We start from the raw sequence: 23,145 nt of genomic DNA on the forward strand, positions 1-23,145 counted from the left end.
GTCAAGGTAATTCCCTGAAACCGAATTGTACAGAAAAAACTAAAAATCGTTTTGTTGATTAATGTCTAATTGTTGATTACGACCCAGATTTTCGTTATGATAGGTTAATCTCTAAACCCTAAATATTATGCATTCATCAAAGAAACGATTTTAGTTTTTTCCGTAAATTCGGTTTCAAGGAATTGCTTTGACCACTTTACCATTGAATTCCACCATGGGGGGAGAGTTTAGGAACCGTCTAGAAACTAAATACGAGAGGAGGGGGTATGATTACTGTTGTCGACAGAGTAAATGCAGACTTGTTTTGGGCTTGGATAATGCTCTCTATGGTTATAGACAAAAAAAACTGACTTAAATTGACAAAATTTCAAACTTCGGACTGAATAGCCAAAAGTATCAAACCACAGGGAAGAAAATGACCAATAACTCAAAATAAATAGGAGAAAGACAAAAATACCCTTAAACTAACGACATAGTTAGATGCCGTTAGACGGATATGACGTAATTGGCTAATATTTAAAACTATGAGGACTAAATTGACAAAAATACAAATTTTGGACTGAAGTGGCAAAAGTAGCAAACCACAGGGACGAAAATGATCATTAACTCTATTTAAAATTTATAGACTAGACCACTTTATCTTGCTATGCACTAATGCACAAGTCACACTCATGCGCTATTGTTGTCTAATATAGTAAGTTAACTACAAGGAACCGTTTAGCTTTAAGGTAAGTTATGAGATTACACTTACGATTTATGCCAAATGTTGTATGTCAAATGTCGAACACTAAGCTACACCGAAGTAATGCTTTGTGGACGCCACGGGTATGTCAAATAGAATACCATGGTTGTCATCTCCTATAATAGACCAAATAAGATGTTACATATTGTTGTGAAGTTAACACCCTAATATATTGTTCAGGGCTGGCCCATGAACTATCAAAAACAAGTTAAGACTTTAGGCTCACACTTAATTAAGGCATCTAAGTCTAAAAAAATATTATATATAGATATATTATAATGTGTAAAGTAAATTCAAAGTAATGTATTGGTGTGGCGTTAGCACAGGTTCGGCTCAACGAATGTGGAGGCCTAATCAAAACACGATTTTGGGGCCTTTTCATGGCAATTGTTAATAAAATAAATTTTGCTTATTACAAGTTTTGAACTAATAACTTATACTTCAATAATAACCAAGCCTACCACTACACCAGTACATTACTTTGAGTTTACTTTACCTATTATAATATATCTATATATAATGTTTTTAGACTTGGGGCACTTAATTAAGCGTGGGCCTAAAGGCCTAACTTATTGTCGATATCCCTCGAGCCACCCATGCGTTAGCTTAGTTGTTACTAAAGTATAGGTCATGACTTCAAAACTTGTATCAATCAATTTTTTTTAACAATTGCCATAAAAAATGTCCCAAAATCTTTTTTTGATTTAGCTTCCACATTCGTTGAGCCAACCGTGGTATTGTTAATAAGATAAAGAAATGAGACACCCTAAATTCCAATAGATTGTTGTTGTCTAATAGGTTGCGTGATGAAAAGTAATAGCGGACATGCATTTGTCACGAGTACTACAAATTATTAAATTACATAACGTAAGTTTCTACTTTCTACAACAAAAACTTAATATTAATAAGGTAAATTAATATCCATTTTTAGCCTCCGGAATCAATAATTGAGTAATCGGTATTAAAAGTTGCTTTTTTTTCAAAAGTAATAGTTTATTTTGACCAACTTTATTTTCATTTGAACAAACTTTTTTAGTTTTTTTGAGTTAGGAGTAGGTGGAAAAGTAAGCCTTTAAGAATATACATATACATAATAAGCCTATTCATAACTTGAGCATATCTCTATAAGCCCAACCGGTTAGGTTTGCACGGGTGACAGCTCAGTCGGACTCAACCTTTGGATCATAAAATGTGTTGAACGAACCGTTAGAAGTAGGAAATTTTGTTTCGACTTGAATAGTTCAATCGATTTTATCGGTCTATGAACAACCTACACCTCAAACACGATCTTTAGGGCAAACACATTGCATCATCTTCTCATCCAGTTTGTCACTTTAATGAACCCGTTAACCAAAATAACCAAAGTGAATAAAAAAATGTTTTGATAAATAAATAGACCAACAAAGAGATGCGGTTATGAAAGGAAAAATGATAATTGTTGATTTACAAGAGGTGATATGAAGCCAAAATTCTTTTCTTGTGTTGTCAGTGTTTTTGGGTATTTGGATTTCCAAAATCCATGTCATAACTTTCAGGTTGGTTCGGGCTAAGTAATAAAGATAATATTATAATAAAAAATATCGTCATTAAAAAAAATAAAAATTCAGTGTTATTTAAAATATGAAACCTACATGTTATAGTTGTTTCCGTATACTAATAATCCTTTACATCGATCTTTAGTCACAACTTTTGCAAATAACTCTTATTCAATTAAACAAATTGAAGAATCATTCGGTAATAAACCAAGCAAAAAGCTTTATCTGTTTTCCGCCTACTCGAGTGGTTGCACCTCGCAAAAAATCATAAAGACAGGAATGAAGATCGTTGGATGCTTTCACGTGTGATTGCGAGAATTGAGTTACTGGGTAAATAACAAAATAAATTTCTTTTGATTGATAAAAAAAATAAAAATATAAAATAAAATAATTAGGCTTCTTTAAATTGGAAATAAGAGACTAATAATATAATTGGTTAACCTTTAGCAATCTTTTTCTTGTTTAGTTAGTGTTTTAATAATAACATTTATTTCGTAAAATATTTGTGGGTAATGGGTTCAACATTTTTCTCCATAAAGCCAATGAATTCCATTGTTAAAAACGACTAGATAAGTTTAAAAGTCACATGTCACACGGTCTATATAAAATGTGAAAATGAATGGTATCAGTTTTGTTGATATATATGCTTGTTTTCAATTCAATATCAAACGTATAGATGTATAAAATTTTGTATAAATGTTCTTTGTTTTTCTGAATTATATTTCTTTTCATGCTGGGTTGCTTTTACTTGTTGGACTTTAACGAGTTTTGACTATAGATGGACTGGCTTCGTGTGGGCTTTAGCATTAAGGGAGACAAGTTAGAGAGTGGGTTCGACCCATAACTGGTTACAAATTGTTGTGGGTCGAATTCTGATAAAAAGAGGAGAATAAACATCTTTAAATAAAAGAGTTGGTTTTCTACCAATTGGTGAAATTCATCTTTGAGACCTTAGTGGATTCCGTTTTGTATATTTTGTGTGATATCGACAAGTTGATAACAATCTTGTTTTCTCTAAATCATTTAATGTAAATTTTTATTTTCTTATCACCTCGAGATATTGACAGTCTCTTGTGTTTGAAAGGTTTTGTTAATAAATTCCTTGAAGATTTCATGTGTGTGACATGCTCTCGTGTGCCTCCGCCAATTCTAGAGACGGCAGCACCCCTTTCACCCAATAACAGTAACGGTGTTCTGTGTCCTTGTTGCCCACGTGAGGGGGCACCACCACAACACATATTTAGTTAGATGAAATCGATGTGTTGAGTTATGTGGTGATTTCATCGCCATGTTTTGTGTTGCGTCATTATTGTAGTTAGGCGGGTCAGTTTTTAATATCGGGTTACCCCATGAAGAAAATGAGAACACTCGTAGAAAAGTTTTCTCTTAAAAGCATGGGCCTCAAATACTTAGATTTTGGTTGAAATTTGTTATTTTGCTAGTTGTACCATTGTCAAATATAGCCTTGTCCCCCTTCATTTGGCCCATCTTTTTTTCTCTCTTTTTTATGAACCTTTTTATATCATTTTCACTTTTATTTTTCAAGCTTCATACCTTTTACTCTTTTAGCCCGCCTTTGGACCCTAGGCACATGAACCTTCTCACCTTTGTTTTCATTCTTTGGGACCTTGTCCATCCCTAAATATGTAAAACAAACTGGCATATGATTTGTGAAACAAATAATTTTAAAATTCATATAAATCAAAACAAGTAAATAAGTAATTTTATGTAGATGAAAAGCAAGTAATTAGTTAAATTAAATCAAGTATTTAAGTTTAAATCATTTTATCATTCTTACAATCATTTATCAAATATCTACACTCTTATAAAACTTCAAACTAAACATGTCACAAGCAACAAGTCAAGTTTCTAAGTTTAACTGTGAACTTATAATCAACTGAAAAATAGTTACTTAACTACTCAATATGCTAGTTAATATACTTACTTTTCTTTATTACTCCGTCAAAAAATCGTATCATGCAATTTTATTATCATTTGTTAGTTTTTTTATTAATTTAATCGTATTATGCAATTTTATTATCATTTGCAACCCGGCCCAAACTTTGCCTCTTTTTGATCATCCCATTTTCTCATAACAAAAAATCTTAATTTGTCATTACATATCTAATATATTGGTTCACAATGATTGCCTAATAATGCAATAGTTACCAAACGAGCATTGCTCTAGCAGTAACCGTATTACTTCCTCAAGGGAAGGCTACCAGTTCAAGTCATGCTCGAGCTAGGGTTTTATTACACTAAACCTTTAGACGGTAGGTTTTTCCTAAAATTGGTGGCAGGCCAGGTCATGGCCACTGTTTGAGATCACGGGTGTGGGTGGCTTAGCACCAACGGATGTACCCGGGTGGGCCGGGTTTGATAGTTGTTAAAAAATAATAATACAAAATACAACACTTCCTTAGAGTAATAAAGTTACTTGGATAGGTTGTAAATTAGTTGATTGACGTGAATGTATTATAAGTAATGAATAATTGAATATATGAAGAAAACGAGATATTAAAAACACTCAGCTCAATTATACATATCATATTTTTTGTTTGTTTTTCTATTCCATCCATTTTAATATTAGGCATGGATCATTATCCTTATCCTATAATTTGGCAACACTTCCACAAATACTACTTTTCATAAAATAATAATGTATCCAAACGTAACAAACTACCAACAAAGAATATGCCACAAAAAGAAGATATTAAGACATAATAAATGTATATAAAATATATTTAAATCATATACATAGTGTTTGTTATATAAGAATGAGACACGAAATAAAATACATCATTGTGAATAAATGAAAATGAAAGAGTTTGGTTTATTAATGGAACGGAATCACCTATTAGTCTATCATCTTGTCCATTTCATACACTTTCAAATAACCCAAATTTATTCTATCCACAATACACCCATGTTTTTCTTAATATTTCATCCCCTCTTTTCCTCTAGATCACCTCTACCATCCTCCCACCACCACCTCCACACCATCTGCCAGCGCCAAGCATCATACCGACTACTGCCCACCATTGCAACCGCCTCCACTACCAATTTAATCTTATTCCATTGTCTTCTTCATGCGTATCAAAAAACACAAAGTAGTGATTCATTTTATTTTCATATGATAACCAAATAAGACAATAGAATGTTAATGATCATTCATTCCATTATCTCATATCAAACAGACTATACTGAATCAATAAGCAAATTAGACACACAAATATATACAAGAATTTAACGATAATCATTAACTATTAAAGCAAACCTTTTCTATCCCTATATGATATTTTAATGGATGATTGAGATATCACTAATTTTATTATTTTCTCCTTTGACTCTATGATTCATGATAGCTTCATTTGAATCAACAAGACAAACCTAATATTTTATTCAACATACCATGAAAGTTGTACACTAATAATTAATAATGGATCATAAAATATATGATGTCGATAATTATTTAAAATAGATAGTTAAGACAGATTACTATTAACAAAATGATGCAACCTTGATTTAGAAACCGACAAAAGCAAGCATCGACTAAGAAGAAAAAGTCAATACAAATAATTGACACTTTGATAAACAATATGATGTCTTATCCTAAATCAACATCTTTATTCCATCGACGACCCATGTTTACAAATGTCCCACCTATGTTCCTCTCTACCATCATCCATTAAAACAAAAACATAACTACACAAACTCTTTCTTTTGTCATTTTTTTTTACAAACAGTAACAGAAAAAAAAAACACTAAATCAGAAAGAACCCAACCACTAACACGGCTACCAAATCGAGAAACGGGTTCGACCAGGCTCAAACCCATGTCCATCTGGTCCTGCTTCACATGTGAACCTAAACTGGTTAGTCATTGATGGCTCACATCACATGAACTCAAAATATTTAAGGAAAGAATTAATCTTTTTACATGTTGTGATAATCGTTCTAGAGAAGTCGGCAAGTTTGTGTTGAATCCAGTTGATGATTGAACTTCAACTGGCTCTTGGCTTGGTGGTGAGACCAGTAACCGTGCGCGATCAGCACACGGTCCAGCAGTTCTTGAGGCACCGGCTCACCCCTCCTTTGCTGTGGTGATATCCTAGCAGTGTGCACCAGTGTTTTCCATTTATCCTGCATTATCAAACCAATCATGGTCCATGTCAGCAAGATTCATTATATGCATGCAAATGGTGTTTGTACTGAATAATAATAATAACACTCACCTTCAAATCCACATAAGTTCGATGATTCGCGTCATCAAATGCCCGTAATTTAACGTCACGCCATCTGAAATGTTCAAAAGCATAACAAAATAAAGTTTATGTTTTTAGTGAGATGATAATAATCATTATGATAATAATAATAATAATATACCTTCCGGTTCCCAGCTTCTCAACAGCTTCAACTAACGCTTCGACTTCCGAAACAGAAAACGGGCGACGAATCCTGCGTTGTGCCACCTCAGCTCCCTTTGACTTCCTAGCAGAGACCATCGCCAGCTCACCAGCAGGAACCGTAACCAACGCACGTGAATCCAAAACGCTTTTATCATCCACCGACATCTCATGATCACTTTCAGTTATGTTCCTAGATTTTGTCAGCTGCTGGATTACTACTTCATTAGCTACCGTCTGAGGTGGTGTATACCTGTTATAAATATATAATATCATCAATTCATTAACTTCATAAATAACTAACATATAACATTCAAGAATCTAGCGGTTTACCTAGTTAATGGCTGATTCTCGGTGCATAAAAATGGTGAAACTTGTAATTCATCGGTCTCCAAGGTAAAACCGAGAGCATCTAGTTTATTATCATGACAAATACCCGTTTGTGACAATGTTTTATTATCATCTCTAATTCTTTTCCCCTGAAGCATCACACCCACATGTAACTTGCCACTAAATATAGCAGTCACGGCCTCCATAACCGTCCTCTATAAAAAAAGTCAATATAAGTCAACCTATACGTATAACTTTAAAAACAATTGGTTTGACCAAAAAGTATATAATATACCTTTAGAGAACTAATGGTTGCGGTTTCTGGTATTTCAATGAAAAACTCAGGCACCCTAAAAGACTTGATCTTCAGCTTCACTGATTAACATTTAAACACAAAAATAACTTTTTATTTTATTTACAGGAATAGATACAAATATATATATATATATACAAATATATATATATATATATATATATATATATATTAAACCTTTTAAATTACCATGTGAATCTTGAGAAGTTGCATCCAAACTAGAACCGTCTTCGATAAATCCAGATTTGTTGTCTGAATTGGAAGTATCATCCAACTGATAAAGTCTTCGTTTTTTAAAAGGATAATCCCGTAACGGTATCTGATATTTACAACCATTTCTCTTGTTACGGTACGCATCTGAAACAACAATAAAACATTTCAATTCAAGTAACTATAAAGAATTAAAGATACATATTAATATACAAAATTTTCAACCATAAAACTTACCACACTGTTTGGATGCAGATAACCTCTGAATTCTTCGGTCACCAATACGCGGTCGGGCCCTAAAGTGTTTGCTATTTAAGGTATCAGGCGGTGTGGGCCCAAAAGATTTTTCATCATCATCATTATCTCTAATAACTAAGTTCAAATTACAATCTACATTATTAACAACAGGCAGTTTCCCATTTTGGGCCGAGCCGATCTTCATTTGTTTGTTGTTTATATCCTCTAATTTACAATCAGAAATCGTAATGCCGGAAGCAGGCCCGGAACATGTGTCGGTAACGGGAGCTTTTATTATCTCAGACAAGAAAAAGCTCTTATTGCAGCTAACTTGATCACAAACGTTAGGTTTTGAAGAGTCGTTAACGGTTTTAACCTCCTCATTGTTTATCTTATTCACAGAATCATCAACTTCCAATAATAAGTTGCCTGCGACAGTGGCTAGTAAGTCGAATGCGCACATTCGATTATCATCCTCAGTTTTGTTTTTCTTCAAAGACGAAACCCGCTTCTGAAACAATTTGTATAAAAAGAAAACATATAAAAAAACAACATTTACTTTTAAGGAAAGATTCATTAAAGATGTACAATGTTTACCCTCGCTGATCTGGGAGCCCGAGGTGTCGGGGGGACCTGATAACCGTTAAAACCATATTCTAACCGCTTTTGCAACACCATATCTGTGTTTCAACAAACTTAACAAACAATTAACGCCATACGTTCTCGGCTCGATCTGCATCATAGATTTCATGTAATTAACTTAAAAATTCTCTCAGAGGCATTACATCAAACACATAGAATGCAATAACTTTGTAATCATAATTACGCAGCCTAACATAAACCCACAAAGATTCACTTCTAACTTTCTAAAAGATGCAGATTCAAATTCAGATCATAATAATAATAACAAACAGGAAAATAAAGGTATAGATCTGACACACAATTCTTAAAAGGTAGGTCACACTTACAAGATTTGACACAACTTTATATCCCTCAAAAGCTTGAAATTTAATATGTAAAAAAAATAAAAATTAAAGTAATAATTGAAAAGGATTTGAATTTTGAAGAATTCCGGTTGACGAAATAAAACCCTGAAAAAATATAATAATAATAATAATAATAATATTAATCTTTGATGTTATCATTAACATACAGTTAACCTAAAACCCACCCCATGATCGTCAAACCCACCAACCAAAATACAAACTTTTTAACAATCCTGACATCAAAACATCAGATCGATCCATCAAAACTCAAATTCTGAACGAAAATTAACCCAAAATATTCAAAATTCACGATAATGCTTGTTCGGTTGTGATGAATTCAGATCAAAATTATAAAAATTCGAAACAAAAACTTGTAATTTAACCCTACCTGTGATAAACCCACGATTTGATCAAGAATTCACTGATTTGTAGACGGAATTCAATCACAAAATGCACGATCGGTTTGAAATCGAAAACCCAGAAAAACCCAAATCGGAAAATTGAAAGTGAGAAATTGGTGTTTGTTAATTTTGAAAGAAGAGATGAAGAATGAGAGTTGAGAGATGAGGATACAATTATTATTATTATTACAAATACAAATACAAATACAAATTACGAAAACCCTGTGAAAACCACCCAACCATTGGCCTTAAACCCCCAACTGTTTTCTTTCTTTCTTTCTTTCTTTCTTTCTTTTATTTTAAGTTTATATTAATATTATTATTATACTCAATTGACCGGATGAATTACCGGTTACAGCAGGTGACAGACACCTATATGACCGGTTCTACCACTCCAGATGTCGCCACGTGGAAAGCGGTCTTCAATCCAATGGTGTCTACGGCATTAGCCAGATCGAGAAAAACGTTGGGTCATTTAACACACCAAGGGTATTTTTGCCATTTTGGTTTGGTGAGTTTGGACATCCTTTTGAACATGTTCTTCTATATTTAGACGATCTGTAACGATAGTCTTCTTTTGTTTATATCGTTATCATTTATTTTCGCGTAAATAGAGGTGTAATGTCTATTTCAGTTACTTATATTTATTTAACTAGTTTAATTTATTAGGGTGTGTTCAAGTAGATTTGTTTAACTTGTTTCATTTAATAGAAAATATTTAGATTGTCTTGTTTTTAGTATGGGTATTGAATAAGTTAACCCGTTAACATGTTTGCCTCGTTTAATTAAATTTGTTATGCATGTCATGTTTAGGTTTTCATAATTCAGGAATAATATGTCGGTCATGTTCAACTTTATCGATTTAACTTTACATCATTGTTTTCTGACTCTAGGTAATTTATACAATAAAAATTATTTATATACTAGAATTTAAATCTTAAATAATTTCTAGTTATAATTTATTGTGACTAAAATGAATTGTTAAATAATGAAATTATGTGTATATGGTATCAAATAATGTATATAATAAGAGGTCGCAATCTCTTAATAGTATGGTTTCTATCAAACCTTTAATTCTCAAATATATTTATTATACTTTTATTTTTTATTTAAAACAAACTGAAGCATTCAATTTTGTAATTCGGTAAGAGAATTGTTATATTAAACGTTTTAATGAGATTTGATGTAATAATGATTACTTCGAAAGCTTCAAACCCAAAATACATAGGATAAGTGGCTGTGTCCCTAGCCATACATGTTTTCACATGGTTAATGAGTTTTTATGTACGTCATATGTTTATTATGGGGCGTTAAAAACTCATTACAACATCAAATGTTACAAATTTGATTCATAGTTTAATATATATGTCATATTAAAACCCATTATAATGGTACATTAAACCATACAAGTCTAGTTAATACTCGCTTGTAATAAGTTTTAATGTTCAATGTATAACTATATACGTAAAGTGATTACAAATATGCAACAAAGTTGCACATTTTAGTGGAAATACTCAAAGCATTAAAAGTTGAAACAGTGTGTGTGTAACTTTTCTAAAAGAAAAACGCAAACACTTAATGTGCAATAAAAAAAAACTATAGTGATTCCACTAATAATTTTATCTTTAATGTCAAACGAATCACAAAAGACGACGATAATCTGTAAATCAATGGGAGAAAAAACGTGTGAAACAACTGCAATAAATTTACAGACCTAATATATCAAATGTTTTCTTTATCAACAACGCCCGTTATTACAACCGGATAATCCAAATTCAAGCACCAAAAATTAATTCCGGTATCCAAAAAGTAAGGCAAAAAATAAAACCATGTGTATGAACCAAAAGGTCCATTTTAATTTAGTTTTGTGTAGTGATTTATGCTTTTAGAAGTGAGATGAGATTAAGGAAATATGAAATAATGGTTTAGAAACTTAAGAATGCAATTTGTAACTATTTAAAATTACCTAATTTACCTTTTATTTATTGATAAAGATTATACACTTAAAAATACTATAAATTTTATGCCTTTTCTTTTTTACTAAACAAGTTAATTTGACTCTAGACTATGTATATTTGGTGTGGTGATATGGTGTTGGTGGAGGGTTGACATTGCTAAGAGATTTCGGTTTCTTTGATTGAATTCATTCATTAATGATTCGTAAAGATTCTGAATTTATTTAACTAAAATATCTTGTTATCATTTTCATGTTAGCAAATATTTCATCCCTTCAATTAATATTCTAACTCTAAGAACATCTAATAAATCAAACATGCAAGAGGTGTGGGTGTGGAAGTGACATGTATGTAGACCGGGTGCTATGTTAGCCGAAAATGTTGAGGAACACCACCTCACCCCACGAGATTTTTGTGTGATATGGGAATGAGCATCGAGGGGATGTTGAGCATAGCGCTCACTAAAAGTACCACCACCAAACTAAACAATAAGAAAACCACCTTTACCCCACCAGGATATATACACAATTTAATTTAATTTAATTTAATTTAATGAACCTATAATTACCTTTTATTAACGTATTTATTTTACTACAATCTGACATCAAATAATCATTTCTCAAAATAGTCTTTTGATAATTCAATACTATTTCAAGAAATGGTTGCGAGATCCAATGAGTCTAGACACCAAAACGTTAATTTTTTAAACGTGGAGAACGAGTTAATACCTTAATTAATTATAACGTTTCACAAACTAAAATTTTATACGCTCAATCTAGGTAGGCTATTGTTTTACACATTTAATCGCTTTGTTAACCATTATTTTTAATGTTGCTGTATTTCTTAACGTTCATTTCTACAATGTCTATTTTCGTATATATGTATGTTGTGCGAAATTAATCTGTCATGGAGCATTGGTGATTACGTACTAGTTTATCACTAATCACATTAAATTGGTTATAACTAAATTAGAAATTTGCATATAGGTCTTAATATATAATTATAGCTAGAACTTAAATAGTTTTGTATTATGAAAGGGTTTAACAAAATACTCGTTAAATAGTTAATAATATTAAAAATAAAGATTTATTGCTGCAAATTGGCAAAATGCCATGTATGGAAAAAGTGTAGAGTAGAATCCTACGTGGTAGGGAAACGAGTTGCTATTGGATGTTTTATGCCATAGAATTATCCCTTTTTCATACAGCGATTGAATAGGACAGGCGATAAGTGTTTAACGGAGGAGAAACAGTTACGCGTGTCGATAAGATAGGCTCGTATACCAGGACAAGTTAACGGCCGTTAAGTATAGACTCGTAAAATAAAACAAGAAATCATAAAATTTCTGTTAACCTTAAGTTATTTTAATATTGAGTTAAGTGCCATTTTAGTACATGTGGTATGGTCAACTACGTAAATTTAGTACATCAGTTTTTTTATTTTGTATAAATGGCTACCTCAGTTTCTCAAAACTTATATTTTTAGTACATTTTTTCTAATCCCGGCTATTTTTTTAGTTAAGTCAGGGATAATTTGATAACTTCGTTATTTTCTTTGTTTTTTTCTTTTCTTTTGAACGCTTATATCGTGTGCCCTAAATCCCCAAATCATAACATCAAAATCCAAATCTAAATCCCCAAATGTCGTAGAAATTCAAACCCTATGATGATATGGAGAAAGGGTTTAAGGATTTAGGATTTGGATTTTGATGATTTAGAGTTTACAAGATATAAGCGTTTAAAAGAAAAGAAAAAAACAAAGAAAATAACGAAGTTATCAAATTATCCCTGACTTAACGGAAAAAATAGACGGGGTTAGAAAAAATATACTAAAGATGCAAGTTTTTTGAAACTGAGGTAGTCATTTACACAAAATAAATAATAGATAATAAAATTGCGTAGTTGGTCAAACCACATATACTAAAATGACACCTCTCTTCTAATATTTGACATAACATGTGACATGTCTCAAGTATCTATCTAGTTTTCCTATCTGGTTATGCTGAAAAGCATGACTTACTCAAAGCAGTGTTGGCGTGTAAAATTTTCACTCATATTAGCTAACAAAATTTAATATAGTCATTCACGTATCATCTCTTTTCTTCACGTATTTTAGGTGAAAATAATAATATAAATACTTGATTTGCTTCTTTATGACTTTCTAAGTTTAAACGATTGGTATTTACTAATTCATAAATCATCATGTAAGTATGTAACCCTCATTAAGCGCAACAAACGGCGCAGCTTGTTGCCCGTTTGCCTGCCACTTTATTGTAATCGTTTTATAGTAAATTATATAAAACTTCGATTATTTTATTTCTTATCGATAATGATGATCTACAAGATCAATCAATGTTCTTTATCAGTTCGTAATGTATGGGTCAACTACATGTTGTAAATAATAAACGAGTTGAGTCAAAGCCCGTCAAACAAGCTTGGCTCTTTTAACTTATCGATGTAGACCTCTGACTTGATTGTCATTGCCACTAGAGGCTTTCCACCCTCGATCACCATATGCGTTTGCTCACGCTTTAGTTCCTTGCATTGGTTAGCAATGACGTTCTTCATTACCATTGTAGCACTTACCAAAGCTCACAATTGTTCGTGTGTTGTTAGCCCTAGCCGCTAGCAAAGGTTGCGCTTTATGGCAAATGAATGTGAGTTGGAAGCCCGCCTTAACTCCACTAGATGAGAACTTGGAGTCACGAGTTGATGAAGGAAGGGAGCTCGAGGATGTTACTATGTACCAGAAGATAGTTGGAAGTCTCATTTATGTTACTCTTACTAGACCCGACATTGAGTATGTTGTAGAAGCCCTAAGTCAATTTATGCAAAGACTACAAAAGGCACATCTCGATGCTATTGAAGAGTGCGTTGGTACATTAAATCAACTCCTAGCTACGGTGTTATGCTTGAGAGGGAGTCCAAGATCACATTGGTAGGTTATTGTGATGCGGATTATGCAAGAGATAAAGATACTCGTAGTGTGTTCATGGTTGGAATTGGGGCAATTTCATGGTGTAGCGAACATCAGCTTGCAGTGTCATTCTCGACTACAAAAGCTGAATGTCGAGCAGCTATGACCAATTGAAGAGTGTACTTGGTTGGTGCATTTGTTAAAGGAGTTGCGTAAAGATGTGGACTATAAGGTCGCAACCATCCTATATATACAGTTGGCCGAGAACCCAACTTTTCATGCTAGAACCAAGCACAAAGAAGTTCATTACCATTTCATACGAGAGAAGGCGCTTAAGACGATATTATTTTGAAGTATGTTAGAACACGGAAGAACATTTGGTGGATATGTTAACGAAGGGGTTGTCTAGAACCGGTATTGGAATGGTGGAAACGAGTGTGAAACGTAGTAGCACTCGAAGTATGGAGGTTCGGTTTGATCTCATTGGGCGGTTGGAGGAGATCAAGGCTTGGTTACTTGGTGACTAACTTATCTATCTTTTAAATTAAGTGATTAATTTTTAAAAAAATTTTGTTTAGTATTAGAAGGTGCTATGTTTCTTGTGGACAGCTCAGAAGCTCAAAATGGTATGGCGCTCTCCTTCTTTCCTTGATCATGGGCAAGACTATACTCTTTTGGGTGAGTGAGGGTTGGGTTTGCTTGATAACAGACGTATCCCTCACTCAACCACGTGTTACAATGGACCTTAGTCCTTGTGTTCGGCGTACAAATGTTTAGGAGTCAATGTAGACGTCCCATCAAAATTGATGCACTTAAACGTTTTACCATTTAAGCCTTGGTGCTATTAGAATTGAGTTGGTTGGCTTAATTACCTGGTCACTATTTTTATGCTAAGCTCATCTACGTCATCACTCATATTGCACGTAATTATGAAATAATGCATTTTAGTCTTTTTAATTCTTGCTAGTTTGACACTTAATAATGTTTTGTAGGTAGACGTAAAGGGAGACTAAAATGATGCTGATGTATTGTGAAAGGTGAAAACCCAAAAAGAAATAAGAGTTCAAGAAAGTTATAGCACATTTATGTTACTTCCAAAGGCTAAATGTCGATTATAAGGCCTTTTAATAGTCATCTCATCCAACATACAAATCCCCACGAATGTCAGTTAAAAAAAGCATTTTTGTGGATTGTTGGATAAATCGCTTCATAGAGATGGCTGCTTGGATACTCTGTGCACGAGGCGCGACTTTCCATTGAGGTATTGCTTCATGTGCTTCGAGTTATACATGGATTTGATTTTGGCCAGTACCGCAGAGAAGCGGCAGGGTTCCCGCACTCACCCTGGCCCCATCTCCCTCCGTGCACACAAAACCATTTTCATTATTCATGGTAGACCCGCGGTGCCTTTGGTACCGGTTCTATTATGAAACTGGCTTGTAAGTAAACCTATAAACTGTGGCGTGCTTGATCAAAAATATTTTATAACCAGCTGCAAATATTTGAAGTCAAAAATACCAACTGCAACTTTTTGTCAAAAATACAGTCTATGGGCCTTTTTTTGTAATTTGACTTTGACGTTGCAAAATGGCATCTTTATCAACCAGATTCCAGTTGCTTGACGTGAAAGTAACATTTGCTACTAGTTGTAATGTTTACGTTACATATGCAATATATTTATGAAGTTATTTATCTTCAATAAACTAACCTAAAATGAGTATAAAATCAAAGAAGATTAGGACACAGGAACATAACATACATGTATTAACCATTGAGTTGTTAAACATAAACATTTATGGTATGATGATCAATAAAATCCTCACCATACCAAAAAAATTACATTTATCTTTCATTGTTTAGATATGATTGATTGATTGATTTCATTGTTTAGAGTATACTAATTTGTCAAAAAGAGTATACTAATTTGTCAGCGTGTAAGGACAATACTAAAGCCATAGATATCAAATTGTGTTTGGTTAGCGGGTTGAATCTGAATCTCACATTATATAGAAAGAATATCAACCTAACACACACTTACACAAAGACACGACTCTTTTAACCCATTTCTCTAAACAACTTGACGATTTATAAATATATCTCAAGAGAATTGTAACTTTGTTAACAGGTTGATGAATTGTAATAAATGGGCTAAGCGAATCATAAACGAGTTGGTAGGTTAGCCTTTTAACTAAATGGTATAATCAAGTCAACTCAAACATGAGCCATTTAATTAAACAAATAAAACATGTCCAACTCAAACTTAACCAGTTTATTTAATGAGCTAGGTATGACAAATCAAAACCTGATTATCTTCATGACTAATTTGATTTAATAACCTGTTTACATGTATGTTATGTGTATGGCTTGATTAACATTTTAGCTTGATTTCATCCAGAAAATCTTATGTTATCATAAAATTTGGTTATACCTAACAAGATGTTAGGTTACACTAAACTCGTGTCAAACCAAAAACCTAACCAACCAAATTAAACTAAAGCCATCTAATATAGGAATCCCCTTTTAATCATACCAAATTTTTACTTGAATTTTGGCTATAATGCATATTTTACACATTTGTAGCTACTTGTATAATTACTTGCTTCAAATCATTAACTTTTTCTAAAGATAGGAGTGAACCAAAGAATCATACTACCCAAAAATAACTTATCTCAAGTCCATCTTTCCCCTTGGTTCATCCGTCTTCTTCGGATCAAATATATCCGACCATAAACCCATTTCTTTCCCGGCCTCGCAATCGATCTCTGCACCATAAATATACAAATAATAAACCACAATAATTTACCCAATAAAAGAAAAAAAAATGTATTACCTCAACTTTGGTGCGGAATTCTAATAAGCATTCACATACATGACATTCAGCTTTATGTGGAGAGTAGTTGAACCGGTTCGATTTTACGAATGCAAATACCTAAACATATAAAAAAAGACCACTTCAAGTTGTAAACTAAGCCATTGTTAAAACAGAATAAACTTTAAGTAAAAGCTAACCTCTTCTCCACAATTCGGACATGCCCCTTTTAATGCCACCAAGTCACTTTTCCATAGGCCTTGAAGTGCTCCAACTGTAGTGTATAAACAAAGTTTATTTTAATAAACTTTATATATAACTTACACTTGTATAAAGATAAGATAATATAAACTCATTACCAGAAGCGGAGGCAACTGGATAACCAATCATTGAACCGAGCATCATTACAAGCATGCCATTTAATATGGCAATGAATTCAAGAATTGAAGCTTGACTACTAGTGGTTGAAAATCCAGAATCTAATGCATCTTTAAATGTTTGGCCAAAAGTGTAAATAACAGGCACAAGACAAGCCGAGCTTCCAATTCCAAGAAACAATAACCATACACTTGCTAATGCAAAAACTTGAGCAGGGTCTTCCAGCCTTACATACATGTTATATAAAGTTTTAGTGGATGAATATCTAATTCACAAGTTATAAGAAAAATTATATTACCTCAGCATCAGCATAAGTTGATTGCTGCCTTAAACTACAACGTGGATACTTGACCACGTATTTTGATCCGTACCAACGTAACTTTAACTGTTTCAGTTGAAAATTTGAAATGGATAAACGAAATAAAGATGTATAGATGAAAAGCAGAAGAGAGTTTTAAAATTTGAAGTTTACCTCTACTTTATCAAACATGTCATCAACGATCAAAGGTTTCCCGCTATAGTATGCATCGCGTGCCTAAATGTTTCAAGTAAAACTTGAGGGGTCAAACACATAAAGAATGAAACTTGGAAGCATTTAGTGCAGGAGTAGGTTATAGAAATATAACAACTTTAATGATAGTACTCTTCGAGATTCAAGACAGATTGCCTGGTATTATGTTTGAGGAGGTTAAATATTAGCATCCATATTAGTGATATGTAGATTTTAAGCTAATCCCAATGAGGTTACTATGATAGTTTTTTAGTCAAAACATAATGCATATGCACACAAAATGAAAGGTGATAAACATAACTCGGCTCGAATACAGGCGAGGTAAGTTGACCATTCAAAAGATACAGATTCAAACTAAAATAATCTGATAAGCATTCAGTTTAGCAAAGTAATATAACTATATAAGAATACACATGTAATTTTTCAAATATAATAATAATAATAATATTAACTTCAGAAGTTAATTATAAAACTAGTTTGACCAAATATCGGTGGGGTACCAACTAGCGACTAGACGGTGATTAATCAATTAAGATCCAAATAAGGCCATAATCATCACGAAAAGTGTTTATAACTAGTTATCAGGTACAATTTGAAACAATAAACTCACAGCAACTAGCTTTAATAACATCTATCAGAAAGTAGAAATTAAATATGCAAGAAGGCCCCTCTAGTTGAGAATGAGAAGATTGATGGTGGTGGTGTTTATTATTATTATTATTATTATGGGGGGTTCGAATGTCGTTGGTGGTGTTGTTCTTACAGGAAATACGAACCAGCTGTGACAATGTGCGGGTGGTGGTGTTTCTGGATTACGTTCGAGCTTCTTCCGGCGGCCATTCTAACTAACTTTAACTTCCGACGCTAGAATTATTATTATTATTATTATTATTATTATTAATTAGCATCCAAGGAAAGTATAATGAAATAAAATATCAAAATCGAACCGTTTGTGGCCAAGGATGGAAACCAAATGTCCAAAACGCCCTTTCCGAAACTAAAGGTTTATCAATATTTCATTCTTGGATGCATTACAAGGCAATATCTAATAAATAATAATTCATGCCAATCATATTATTCTTTTTATTACTTAAGTTAAAACTGTTTTGTTTTATCGTGTCGAAATATATCACCCGGGACATGGTTAACTTTCTACAATGAATCAAGCCACTAAACTAATAAACTCTCACTAAATTATTCGGTAAGAAGTTCGTTTATATCCGTTCATTGAATCACGAATAAAAGTTTGTGTTTATTTAACTAAAGGAACAAGCATGAACATACGTTTTGTCCGTTCATTCATGTTCGTTTATTTAGGTAAGTTGATGTTTGCTTATTTATGTTCATTTTTAGATGAATCATCTACTAAATGTTTTATATTTCTTCAATTGTGTTCATTTATTTTCGTTAATGTTTGGTTGTGTTTGTCTATCTTTGTTAACTTATGATGCTCGTTTTACATTTTAAATGAACAAAACATAAATGAACACAAACATGTTTAATTAATAAAACGAATAAGAACAAGTGTGTTTGTTCAATTAAGTATTTATGTTCTTGTTTGCTTAAACTTAAACGGATGAACATGAACATGCCTTTGTTCGAGTTCGTTTACAAACCTAACAATGATGATTGTTTGTTTCTAAAATAGTCTATTGTACTCTTAAAAGGAGCTGCCTTTAGCTGGAGTTTAATATTACATAAGCCAACTTAAATTAACTTGTTTATTTTCAACTACCTTAAATTTGAGTTCGAGCACATCTCGTAGAATCCTTAGGACAACTCGTTGGTTTTCTCAAATATTAATAAAAATGTAATACCTTTTTACATAAATGAAAAGCTTATAAACAAATACAATACAAGCAATACGAATTTAAATTGATGTAAACATGTGTTTAAAAAGATTAAGATTGTATTGTAACTCATAAACAATTAAATTTAGTTAAATCGAGCAAACCAGTTAACAAGTTTATTTTGGCTAAAGTCGTTTACAAATAAGGGGGTGTTTAGGATTCTTTATTTTACCTCCTTATAACTTTTCATTAAGTTAATAAGTTACAACATTGTAACTTATGCAACTTTTTCTCTCACAATATAAGCAATCTCAAACACCTTATTACTTTTCAAAAAGTTTATAAGTTATAAGTTGATGAAAATAAGCAAATCCCAAACACCCTATCAGACAACTTGAAGGGAGCTTTTATCAAGCAACACACCAGCCTATTTTTCTTAGCTTATACTCATTATTTTAAATCACCATAAATACAAGATGTATGATGTATTTATTTATTTATTTAATCACAAAGAACTCGATTAACTTCGTTTTAAAAGAAAAACGGTAAAATTTTCAAGACATTCCAATTGCCTCGTGGTTGCCTGTCACGTATTCTCCCCGGAAACATAATTTCATCTTTAACCTCATACACCATAACTTTCCGGTCACCATGATCCATCATCAACATATATTATTATTATTAACCTTTCCTTAGAACTTAAAATCCTAATTTTAATTATTAATCCCACACCACCACCCCGATCTTAATTTATCCACGTTAATTTCTTCCTAATGATCGGTCGGCCACCACCGCCATGGCTCGGTCATCCACAAGGGAGTCACCGACGCTTGAGATCAGGGTGCATCCCCGCCTGCCAACTCCTCTCCACCAGATTCTCCATCACGTCCTCATAATAATATTAATCACCCTAACCCTTCCACGTTGCATGAATTCAAACCATTTAAAGATTGGGATTCTTGGTTAGTGCCCGCGATTGTTTCCGTCAATGTCTTTCTCTTCTTTGTTTCCATGTTCATCAACAATTATCCCGCCTATTCCAATAAATGCATCGCACGGGGATTCCTTAAACGTTTGGCTTTTGAGAGCTTCAAGCTAAACCCTCTTCTCGGTCCATCTCCCGCCACGTATGTCTCTCTTTACGTTGATGGTATTGAATATTTAAACAAGAAATTAGAAACTTATATACATATCAAACCATGTTGATGAATTGAACTTCATGTGGAGAATGAAGTCTTGAATTTGATCAATTTTACACTGCGTTCTCGAGTTTTTAATTAAAAGAAAGGAAAGTATAAGATTGGATAGGATGAAGAAAAGAAAGTAAATGCATATAATGCATTCTCAAGTTTAATGAAAAATGAAAGAAAGGGGAAGAAAAGAAATGGTTAATTACATTCTTTAGTTTAAATGAAAGGAAAGGAAAAAAAATGTGTACTTTTACAAATATAGCCTTTTTAAAACAATTATTAGATGTAGATAGATTGAAGGGTAAAGTGCTAATTTTAAATATTTATCATTTCCCTTCTTTCCAAATCATGCCAAATTGGCAAGAAAAATTTGGGACTTAAAACACCCAAGTTTTCCTATCATTTCTTTTATAAAAAAACTCAAGAATAAAGATTCAAACTAAAATCTTATCATTTCATTTCTTATCCCATGGAAAAAAAACTCAAGAATACAGTCTTAGGGTTTAGTTATATATACACTGAATTTATTTTATTTGTAGGTGGTTTAAAGATTTGGTTATTAGAGACATTATTTGGTGTACATATAAGAACGGCTAGCGAATTCATGCAAACCGTAATAAAGATTTTAAGAGTTTGCGGTGGCAAGGAAACTTGGCTTGAGTTTAGAGTTTATCGCTCAAAGGAGTGAATTAACTCCGCCTTTTATTATTATTATTATTCAAGTTGGCTTGTCACATCAGTGAACTCTAAATAACAATGTCATAAATCCCTTGAGTTCATTCCCGGGTGTAACAAACAACACATAGAAGTACAAAATTACTTTCCACATCTCTAAATCACTTACAAATAAATGTTGAATTAAAAAAAATACCATAATGTTTATGCAATTGCACCCGTTTTTCTAGATTAGTAAAAATGGGAGCTTTGGAGTACAAGAAGGTGGTCAAAGAAAGAGAAGAATGGCGCATCCTGACGTGTATGTGGTTACATGCCGGTGTGTTTCATGTGCTCGCAAATATGTTGGGATTGGTCTTTATAGGGTCTCGCCTCGAGCATGAGTTTGGATTTTGTAAGTATATCATTTTAGTATTTGAAGACACTCTTCTATCTTCTTTAGTTATGGTACATTGCCTTTTGTAGTGAGAATCGGGGTGCTTTACATATTATCCGGAATTGGTGGCAGTATTTTATCGTCATTGTTTGTGAGAACAACAGTCTCAGTTGGTGCTTCTGGAGCTCTATTTGGCCTGCTAGGAGGAATGCTTTCTGAACTACTTACAAATTGGACTATATATGCCAACGTTGTAATAACACACTTTCTTTTTAACATATACTTGAATGTAATAGTAAGATTAATAATGATATAGCTAAAAACAAATTATAAGCAGAGATAAATTTTAAAAGTTATATAGAGAACTTTTGATTAGCCACTTATTAAGAATTCATAATCGTATTTTCGGTTTTAAATATTCTCAGTTTGCTGCAATATCAACCCTCATCATCATAATTCTCATCAACATTGCGGTTGGAATTCTTCCACACGTAGACAATTATGCACACATTGGAGGATTTTTCACCGGCTTTTTCCTAGGGTTTGTCATTTTAATCCGTCCACAGTTCAAATGGATCAACCAAAGACATGTTCCTTCAGGTTATGTAGCCCCCGCAACGAGAACCAAATACAAAAGTTATCAATGCATACTTTTGATCTTCTCCCTAATAGCTTTACTGGCAGGGTAAGTTTCGTTTCCATCTAGTCTAAATCAACTTATCACAATTTCATGCATTATGCTTTCTCGAAATCAATTTTTGCAATTTATGTGTTCATATTGATCGCAGATTTATCACAGGTTTGATTCTTCTATATCGTGGGATTGATGGAAACGACTATTGCTCGTGGTGCCATTACTTGACTTGCATCCCTACCCCATTATGGAAGTGTGACTCACGTTGTACGGTAAGTGTTTCAAGATACTTACTAAATCGATTGCACTTAAGGTACTTAACCATATGATACTAGCCGTTGAAGAACATTTAAGCATAACATTTGTGTGTTGTTTTTCAGTTGGTGCAGCTAGACAAACAATTGAACATGACATGCCTACATAACCAAAGATCAGGATCTTATACGATCGAAGACCCGAATGACACCACTGAGATGCAAAGGTTGTGCTTAGGACTTTGTAACTAAAACTCCCTTGATTTCACATGTCAATAGATCATTTTGTTCTAGACTTTTAGATATTTCATGAGTTTGTTTTATAGATAGCTAGTTTTCTATAGAATTATAGCATGCTTGCTTGAAAAGTATCAAATACGGACTTGATTTCTCATATCGTATTTTAGTGTAAGTTTTATTCATTCAAAATTATCCATAATAACTAGATTTCATTATTTGATATTAATTTTGTCATTACTAAAGATAATTAACATAACT

At 32.8% G+C, this 23,145-nt stretch overlaps 3 protein-coding genes across 6 annotated transcripts; 1 reads left to right on the forward strand and 2 right to left on the reverse strand.

The window, feature by feature from the left end:
- Positions 1 to 6,030: 6,030 nt before the first annotated feature.
- Positions 6,031 to 9,440, reverse strand: LOC143533758 (telomere repeat-binding protein 2-like). Of its 3 annotated transcripts, none has more exons than XM_077028437.1 (10): positions 9,147 to 9,440; positions 8,370 to 8,505; positions 7,773 to 8,283; positions 7,515 to 7,682; positions 7,308 to 7,387; positions 7,016 to 7,227; positions 6,663 to 6,935; positions 6,512 to 6,575; positions 6,217 to 6,419; positions 6,031 to 6,126 (listed from the first exon to the last, which is right to left on the reverse strand). In XM_077028437.1, the coding sequence occupies exons 2-9, from the start codon at positions 8,448 to 8,450 to the stop codon at positions 6,234 to 6,236; spliced, it is 1,575 nt and encodes a 524-aa protein (XP_076884552.1). In that variant the 5' UTR covers positions 8,451 to 8,505; positions 9,147 to 9,440; the 3' UTR covers positions 6,031 to 6,126; positions 6,217 to 6,233. The 3 variants fall into 3 exon arrangements, with proteins under 3 accessions (XP_076884552.1, XP_076884551.1, XP_076884550.1); XM_077028436.1 differs by having other exon boundaries at positions 6,031 to 6,129; XM_077028435.1 differs by having other exon boundaries at positions 6,031 to 6,419.
- Positions 9,441 to 15,962: 6,522 nt separating this feature from the next.
- On the reverse strand, positions 15,963 to 18,011 carry LOC143533745 (uncharacterized). 2 transcript variants are annotated; one of them, XM_077028423.1, is made up of 6 exons: positions 17,690 to 18,011; positions 17,515 to 17,602; positions 17,199 to 17,438; positions 17,040 to 17,113; positions 16,861 to 16,959; positions 15,963 to 16,792 (listed from the first exon to the last, which is right to left on the reverse strand). In XM_077028423.1, exons 1-6 carry the CDS (start codon positions 17,705 to 17,707, stop codon positions 16,700 to 16,702), a joined length of 612 nt encoding a protein of 203 aa, XP_076884538.1. In that variant the 5' UTR covers positions 17,708 to 18,011; the 3' UTR covers positions 15,963 to 16,699. The 2 variants fall into 2 exon arrangements, with proteins under 2 accessions (XP_076884538.1, XP_076884539.1); XM_077028424.1 differs by having other exon boundaries at positions 17,199 to 17,443; positions 17,516 to 17,602; positions 17,690 to 18,008.
- Positions 18,012 to 21,623: 3,612 nt separating this feature from the next.
- On the forward strand, positions 21,624 to 22,899 carry LOC143533751 (RHOMBOID-like protein 1). The gene is made up of 5 exons (XM_077028427.1): positions 21,624 to 21,777; positions 21,849 to 22,012; positions 22,185 to 22,444; positions 22,548 to 22,665; positions 22,774 to 22,899. The coding sequence occupies exons 1-5, from the start codon at positions 21,624 to 21,626 to the stop codon at positions 22,897 to 22,899; spliced, it is 822 nt and encodes a 273-aa protein (XP_076884542.1).
- The last annotated feature ends 246 nt before the right edge of the window (positions 22,900 to 23,145 follow it).

This window comes from Bidens hawaiensis, unplaced genomic scaffold, assembly GCF_021521415.1.
Source record: "Bidens hawaiensis isolate Kalapana, Puna unplaced genomic scaffold, B.hawaiensis_p1.1 tig00009863_1, whole genome shotgun sequence".
NCBI lineage: Eukaryota > Viridiplantae > Streptophyta > Magnoliopsida > Asterales > Asteraceae > Bidens > Bidens hawaiensis.